Source organism: Lethenteron reissneri, chromosome 34, assembly GCF_015708825.2.
Source record: "Lethenteron reissneri isolate LAM-NWPU_2019-01 chromosome 34, ASM1570882v1, whole genome shotgun sequence".
In the NCBI taxonomy this organism is placed as follows: domain Eukaryota; kingdom Metazoa; phylum Chordata; class Hyperoartia; order Petromyzontiformes; family Petromyzontidae; genus Lethenteron; species Lethenteron reissneri.
This window is the reverse complement of record NC_083812.1, coordinates 3,885,805-3,894,634: the sequence shown is the minus strand read 5'-3', so window position 1 is coordinate 3,894,634 and position 8,830 is coordinate 3,885,805. Positions and strand designations below refer to the sequence as shown.

The window sequence follows — 8,830 nt, the reverse complement described above, 5'->3', positions numbered from 1 at the left end:
TTGTGAGGGTGTTATGGAGCGATACATGCACACACATACACACACACGCGCACGAGAGTATGTGGAAAAGGCCACCTCACAATTTTGACAGCGTTGATCCACAGACTAGCAATCACTGGACAGCTGGGACCAACAAAGGGCGTTGCAGGGAGCACTGCCGTGGGCTGTGTGGGTCATCGCACAGGAGGAGGACATATACAGACAAATAAACATATACTGTATCCTCCAGAGGAAAATGTTTGTGCAAAAAAATCACACGGGGAAAAAAAATCTCCTGTCACAAAGAAGGGCTCCAGATGATGCTTTGGGTCTCGTAGGCTACTACCAAATGGCGGAGCCAGGATTTTCAGGTAGGGGGGTGGGGCAACCCCTCCAGCAATGAAAACTGATAGAGGAGTTGTGAGTAAGTAAGGAGTTGTTAGCAAGTAAGGACTTGTCCCTTGCTTTTTATTCGACGCGTGTGCGGCGATGGCGCAGCCATCGATCGAGGGTCGAATTCGAACCGCGTTGTGTGATCGGCATCGCGCTCGCTGAAGGTGAATGAATTCAGGGAAGTCGTGGACTGTATACGCAACTGCGCACAATTCTGATCCGCTTATAACCGCCTTGCCGTTACTTATTGCAAATTATGGACTATTGTCCTATCATCTCATAGAGTCCCTGGCACATAATAATTAGCTACACAGTGGCAGTGGGGGGTCGCAAAATGCCGATGTATTACTAATAAACCCCAATGATCCGATCTAGATGAGGGATTTCGATCGGATCGTTGGGGGGCATGTGCCACCCCCCCCCCCCCCCCCCCCCCCCCACTGGCTCCGCCAGTGGGTACTACTGTGAATCCTTAACCTTGCATAACTCTTCAACCTCCTAAAAGATAAAAACTAAATAAAGGGTCAATAAAAACCGTATCTTTTTGGGGGAATGTGTGCTCAAAGTTGAGTTCTGAGACTCTTAAAATGGCTCTTGTGTTGCCGCAAAACCCTCTCGTGAAAGAAACAAAACCTGCGACTGAGAGAACGCTCTTGGTGTTGCAAACGGATGCGTCACAGCGTGGCATTGGGTGGGGGTGGAGGTGTACAATAGTTCTCCAAGAATAGTCAATCTGCAAGAACGTTCGGGACTCATTATTTCCAGTCATCTATCTAATTGCTCGCCACAAACTCCCGGGGAGCCCAGCGGCACTCGACCACCGAACGGGAGTTGCTCGCTTTCGCGCGACGCTCTGCAAATGTATCCGCTCTTGGTAGGGAATTCATCTCGGGGAAAGATCACGAGCGCGTAAATACTCACCGCAGGGCAGGGGGGGAGGGGAGGGGAGGGGATGGGAGGGGAGGGGAGGGGAGGGGATGGTGAGGCTGATGTGGTGGTGCAGTTGGCAATACGAGAGGACAGTGTGGGTACGAACCTCGTTCGTCGCAGCAAAGTCCGAGTTTCCGTCCGCTTGGAGCACGTGCTCCATCGTGCCGCATGGAGCCAACGTCGATCTGACGTCAATCTGACGTTGGCTCTTCGCTTCCGAGGGAGGCGACGCCGAGGGCACCAACGCGCGCTCGTATTTTAGCCGGGCAGTGGTATACCACATTCAGTTAACCGTGTGCGGGCGACGTGTAGCTGAATCGGTCAGATGGATTTTCTTTTTTATTCGCCAGCAATTGCGAGATCCTCGTTAGCGTGTGAATGGATCTGGTTTCAGGAGAGGTAAAACCAGTCAAGGCTGGGTTAGATGGGGAGAGGGGGTGTGGATACTGGGTGTGCCATTAGGGTATGGATAAGAGAGCTTTCGAACCAAGAGGCAGGACAATTGCTCCTCTCGAGACGGCTTCTCAGAACCTCTCCAGGCCGCAATCATTACCAGCAACGATTGGCACCGGAGCCAGCTGGCATTGAGACCCAATCAACGCTGGGCACTTGTGGAAGGGTTCCACAGTAGACTCGAGCGCTTCCCAGACCCGCACAGCCAGTGCCAGCTTAAATTTTGATTTAAAGCTTTCGTGACTGCAGGGATTCATCTTCTTGGTTCTTTCGGTAAAGTCACGTAGAAGGGAAGTAATAAAATAATAAAAATAAGAATGAGGCTCATTCTTCACCTGAGGACGGCTGCTTGCGTTGTAGCCGAAACGTCGTGAGAATAATTTTATTTTATTATGTTTTATTTTTATTATTTTATTACTTCCCTTCTACGTGACTTTACCGAAAGAACCAAGAAGATGAGTGCCAGCTTACATAACGACGGGTGCCCACCATGCAGTTTGTTGTGTTGTTATCAGTGAGAAAAGTTTGCCCCCCCCCCAACCCCTGCAACCTTTGACCTGTGGTTGTCGACGATCGAGCTGTAAAACTGCGGGCTGTGTGCCCACAAAGTTGTGAGGTTCACCGCGCGGGTGTCTGGCTGGGCACGCGCGGTACGTGAAGGGGTCGGCGAGACCCGCAGAAGGCGGAGAGCCGCTGGGGGTGCCACGTGAACGGGCGTTGGATTTGTTTCGCACCCCGCTCATCGGAGGTGTGGATGGTCTGAAGTGCACTGACATGTTTCAACTGATGCGTGGCGCTGTAAGTGGCGACATCAATAACGCCGGTTAACAAAAAAAACATTTTTTTCTGGCCTGGACTTTTGCAGCTGTTTTAGACTAATTTCAGGGTGCCGATTCCAAATTTGATCTCAGATTTGCTCTATCACATCTCATTTTTATGCTATCGGCATACCCCATTTTCATTGATTTTACCCGAAATTAACTCTGTCACTTATGATTGCAAGTTGTTGCGAGTCAGTGACTGCTTTAGTGTTAAAATATGGTGCTGTATTTTTAGGATAATGTGTTTATAATATAATTTTATGTAGATATCCACATTTATTTAATATTTTTCTTCCACAGTTTTTATTATAAATGCCATATTGGATATCTCAAAAACCTGATGAGATAGACAAACACTGATGCCAGATTTGGAATCGGCAACCCAAAATTACCTTAAAACCATTGGAATACCTTATGCCAGAAAACGTGTGTTGACCAGTGTAATAATAATAATGCTACTAGCAACGACACTGTGTGACCATGGAGATCTTGCAAGTGTCCTAAATGCCGATGTTATAATACATTGGATGCTCAGGCATTGGGGGGCACTAACGCTACCACGAACCGTTCATCGGTTTCAGGGTGGCAACGAGACGCAACGTCGATACACGTCTTCTTGGTTCTTTCGGTAAAGTCACGTAGAATGGAAATAATAAAATAATAAAAATAAAACATAATAAAATATTCTATTATTTTATCATGTTTTATTTTTATTAATTTATTATATTACTTTATTATGTTGTATTTTTATTATTTTATTATTTCCCTTCTACGTGACTTTACCGAAAGCACCAAGAAGATGAATCCCTGCACTCACGAAAGCTTTACATCGAAGTTTAGTCGACACACGTGTTGAGTGTCTCCATATTGTGTGAATACGCAAATCACAGTGTTGTTTGGATCGTCGGACTCGTCACGCCACGGAATGCACATTCGATCTGGGTCACGTTTCGACGAGGTCACATTTTAGATCACGCGGAACAGTTGTTGCTATTTCCACTGTGGGATTTTGTTTTTTCGTCTTTATTTTTTTGTTTTGCCGGAGGTAAGATGCACGAGAATCTCTCCCGACGTTGGTGAGAGTGGAAATGAATGAACTGTTCGAACCGTGGCGGGGAGGGGGGGGGCATCTCTGGTATCTGGTTTTGTAAGCGCCCTTGCTGCTGAGCAAACAATCACCGCCCCGTGCCACGAGTCAATCTGGTGAAAGCATAATCCAATCTGGTGAAACCATTTGGTGAAAGCATAATGCAATCTTACTTAATTTGGGTATTCACTGTTATGTTATCCGACTCTCTGTTGTATTACAATACATTTCTAAGTATACTAGATTTGTGTTTCTATTTCATTTATACCTGATGATGATTGCTTGTGTTGCAATCGAAACGTCGTATGCTAGTAATTAATTTATTATTTTCTCTTTATACGTGACTTTACCGAAAGAACCAAAGCATAATGCAATCTGGTGAAGCAATTTGGTGAAAGCATAATGCAATCTGGTGAAACAATTTGGTGATACCATTTGCAACTTTGTCCAGGTGACTCACTCCGACATGGGAAGCGATCCTAGCATACGCGCCAGTCTGCAATAAGCAGTAATTAGTCAGACGCTAGTTTTCACAATAACAGTGAATACGTTACGTAAACGCCCATTGCGTCTTCGTGTCTCACTTCAACTGCTTTAGATGACAAATTAAGTGGGGAAGGTCTGAGGTGCAACCAGTCATAGAACACAAGTCCTACCACGATGGCTTACATAATTAAAACTGAATAATTGATATCCACGCATGCAATGCATAATATTTCTACTCATGCGCACAACGCCGCGTGTTTCATAAAAAAAATTAAATTGACTTTGACATGAATAGCATGAATCACAGTGTGAACCCAAAACATCGCACAATGACTTAATAATAACTTATATTTGACACCGATGCCCGAAACATTTATCATAATGACTTAAAGCTTTCGTGACTGCAGGAATACATATTTTTTAGGTCTTTCAGTAAAGCCACATAGATATGATTTTTTTATAAGGTTATTATTTAGATTGTTTTTCTATCTACGTGGCTTTACCGAAAGAGCCAAAGAATATTTATCAAAATATAGCCTGTGGCCAAATCGACAGGACCATGCCCAGTCTTATTATATGTTTTACCTACATGACTTTACCGAAAAAACCTAAGAATAAGGTAAAAAGATTGGAAAGTGGTTGTATGGGCGACCACTGTGAATACGAGAGGCGTCAGAGTCTGCTGCGTTTTTCTCTCGTGGGGCAGTGCGGACACATCAATTTCACTGGCGAAGTATGGTCAAACGATCCTTAACACCGAACGGCGTGGGCTTAAAACCTTAGTGCACCGGTGAAATTGACGGGGAAAAAATGCCGTACGTAAACACTACACTCGACACACATAAATACCAAAAGGAACTTACCTCCGAAATGTCACTTTGCAGGCGAAAATTGACACCAAAGTTCAACGGGAAATGGTCGGGCGCGAGCGAGGTCATTTAGCAAGAAGAGGTTTAAAAAGAATCATGAAAATCTACTTGATGAGCATTGGATCGATAGAGCGCGATTGTCACACCGCTTCGTATTGACGATTCAAAAGCACGACCTAAGCCTCTGTCGCACACAGTCTTTGCCGCTTGCTGCTCGGAGGCAGAGCCTCTCTCGAGCTCAGCCTTTAAATACAATTACTGCCACCCCCTATCGCTCCCAACCACCACCGCCTTTCCCCCTCCTCCTCCTCCTCGCCCCAGATCCTTTATGAATGAGGGACGCTCATTCACAATTCGCCACTTGCAGATCTGCGTATAGGGTGCATGGTGTAAATACTGTGGGGGTGGAGGCGGAGGCGGGGGGAGGTTTCCACGCAAGAGAGAGGATGAGCTCTGTGGCGGTGCTGGTGTCTTGAATATTATTTTATAAAATGCGTCATTAGCGTATTTACGATTCATGGCAGGATTCGTTTCCACGCAATCTTTCAACAACAACGACACAATACTCTATCAAAAAGTAGCGTGCTTGTTGTTTAAACGAGGCCACCTTTTAAAATGTGGATCATTAGCGCCATCAATTAATATGCGTGTTGGTACATTGTTCTTGATATCGATTCTTGGTCATTGTTAGCGCGTGTGGCTCGAAACGTGTGGTCGTGGTTCCAATCGCATTTTTTATTCGATTCTAAAAACTACGTGCGTAATACAATGATCATCTATCCAGCTGTGGATTGACCATGACCAATGCGGTTTTATTTTTTGTCGGGCGTGGATTGTTTCGGTTGTCTCGGATTTTAATGTGGCGATGCGGGTCAACCCCCGCACCCATCGACACCGTCGCATTCCTCTGTAAGGTATCGACTTGCGCTCGATATGTGGATCAATTATGGTGAAGATGAGACCCAAACAGGTGTGTGTGTGCCTGTCGCGAGATATCCGACAGCTCTTTAAGGCGTCTATGGTTGTGAAAGAGACTTTCAAATTAGTCCGGAACGATCTCGTGACATCACTTTTAGCGACGTAGAAAACATAATGAGCTTGGGGGCTGCAGTTATTCTGTGACAAAAACGCTTTACAGCTCGTCGGATTCCTCCTGCATGAATACATATTCTGTTCATCATTCGGCGTTTCAAGATTCGTGTGGAGGCGCTAACACTCAAGGCAGTGATTTTAAAGTAATCGATTCTAGAATCCAACTGCGAACGCGGAATCACGACATTCCACACCCCGAGTAGATACGAGATCTACAACATAACAGGTCACTTTAACGCGTAGGCTGTCGCGACCAATATTATCAATAATGGAGGTGTTTTTTGTAAATATAAATGTGTTGTCTAACCCGCCACCATCGGCATAGCCATATAGTAAGGTTTGTCACGTAAACAGAACATGCCAATTCGTGACCGGTACAGCACGCCGATGTGTTGGAGAGTAAAACCCACAACATTTACAATTCGAGTACGACGTTTCGCTAGTAATTACTACCAGCAACATCAGGCGGACAGACAGATTTGTGGAGAAATCCTCCTCCTGTTTTGGTCTTAAATGTTCTCTTTGCGTGACAAACCCTCACTAGTTGGCTGTGTCGGGTGGTGGCGGATTTAACGACACATTTATATATTTACGAGATCTAACCCCCAAAAAAAACCTTGTTTATAAACATAATAGGTGACGTTTCGGACAACGACCCTTCTGCATAGCTAATAAATGATACGTGATGTGGTCTCATTTCAACGCACACTGTTTATTTTTTTTGTAAGATGAATGTGCTGTGAAGAAGGGCCATTTCCCGAAACGTTGACTATTCTATACATATCCTGTAGTTTATTTTTTAGGCAGCGTCATTGAATACATTGTATTCGTTTTTTTCACCCCAGTTAATTAGGCTTGTGCAGCACTGCCAAAAGCAGCTGCATCATCAAATAATATATTCCGTACACCATAATAGCTGTTCGTTTACGGTTTGGGGTCCTTAAGCATGTTCCAATGAAAAAAATCTAATTACAAATAAAACGATATGCAAACGCATGTTTTTGCACTAGAATTTATATATTTTTCTAAAAAACGACCACAAGTTTAACATTTTCCTCCGCTATTTATGCGGAATTGTAATAAATTAGAAATGCACTTTACATAATTTGGGATGGCTCCACGTTTTACCTGCGAGTCGGCTTGCGAACCCAATTTCAAGCTTTAATTTGCATCCATCATCTTCTGTTCGCTTGCAATAAATTAACGATGTGATTACATTTGTTTTTATTTTGACGCTGTAATAATTCTTTTCTCCCAGTTTCCGAACGCCAAAATTTAATTGGCAAACCCCCTCCCCCCCGCCATCGTTCGTTTATAATTGCAAATCCTTTGTTTTGGAAGCGGCGAAAAAAAGTATCCATTGTGATTTGCCACCAGGAGCTTAAGATCAACAGTGTGAGTATAGTTACTTTTAAAAATTAAGATAGATGTCTATCGTTGCAAAGCGAGACGAGTTGAGGTGGAAAACACATTCGTTTAAAGGCTCGTTTCAATGGCATTGTTTATTTTGCTTAACGCGTATACTGCGAGTGGGTGAGTTAGCCTGTGGCTCCGAATGTTAACCACTTGTGTGCCTACCACTGTGCCATTTATATGTTGAGGTGCAGCGGCGGTGTTCGGTGTTTAACACCCTGCGCTATGGACCCAGCAACATGAGTTTGATTCCCTGCCACGGCTAGACACCAGGGAGTTGTACAGTTTATTGAAACCGTTCATTGAAACATGCGGTTTTGACAGGTTGCAACAATTGCACTGTGATCCGTAATGCGTTTCTGCTGGTGACAACCACCTTTCACATCCTCTGCGGTGTGTACCTGAATCGGCGTGTTATTAAATACTTTTGGGAAGGAAAAAAACCCTTAATAGTGGAACCGATCATCCTGGGCAACTCACCATTCACCCCCCCCCCCCCAACTCTCCAAATTGACCAGAGTGGTGAAGTGTGTTCAAATAACCCCCTCCCCGATTACGTAACATGACCAGAACGGTTGAGGGGACCTTTTTAATCCACCAGCGGTTTAACAAAAGGCCGTGATTTTATATTTTTTATTCGAACTTCCGAGTGTTGCGTGGTTACGACCCAATTCATGAGCCGTTGCAGCCGTACGGTTCGGTGTGACCGGCGTCACTGTCTCGCAGTATGAACGAAACAAAAACGGATCGCGATCATTTGGCAATTGGCTCTTGCGTGCGCTGTTCTTTCTGAAGGACGCTCCATCAATAAACATTTGTTAAAGCCCCCCTCCCATTCCCCCCCCCCCACCTCATCGGCAGAGACCCTCATTGGCAATTCCGCCATATTGAAAGAGCTATCCTTGGTGCTAAGTGCACATTCTTGCACCATCTTGCGCGTCTCAGCGACTGTCGGAGCCGCTCCGCACAATTCCTTCACCTTGGGCTTTCGTGGAAACCAAATGGACCCCCTTGCAATGCACGAGCTCACGGATATAAATCAATGAGCGCAGGGGGACGGTACACCCAAGCGTTGGGTTAATTTAATCGCCGCACGTTTGTGGCTCAGTGGGGACTCTTCGTTGAGATGATCAACAAAGCGACGCGTGCGAGTGTGCTACGGCGTGCTTCTCGTCTACCTGTCGCGCCAATAATGCTCGCGAAGATGCACGAACGCTGTCTCACAATGCGGTGCATTCTCTGCATGTGATCCACAGACCCCCACCATGATGCTCACATTCTAAACATGCCACCGATGTGAAGACCAC

General features: G+C 45.3%; 1 protein-coding gene across 1 annotated transcript in view; it reads right to left on the bottom strand.

The window, feature by feature from the left end:
• The window catches only part of LOC133350487 (neuropeptide Y receptor type 5-like), a 32,474-nt gene extending 27,249 nt beyond the window's left edge, over positions 1–5,225 (bottom strand). The window contains exon 1 of the mRNA XM_061564826.1: positions 5,013–5,225. Within this exon, the coding sequence (XP_061420810.1) occupies positions 5,013–5,087 (75 nt within the window). The 5' untranslated portion in view covers positions 5,088–5,225. The remainder of the gene's footprint in view (positions 1–5,012) is intronic.
• Between the last annotated feature and the right edge of the window lie 3,605 nt (positions 5,226–8,830).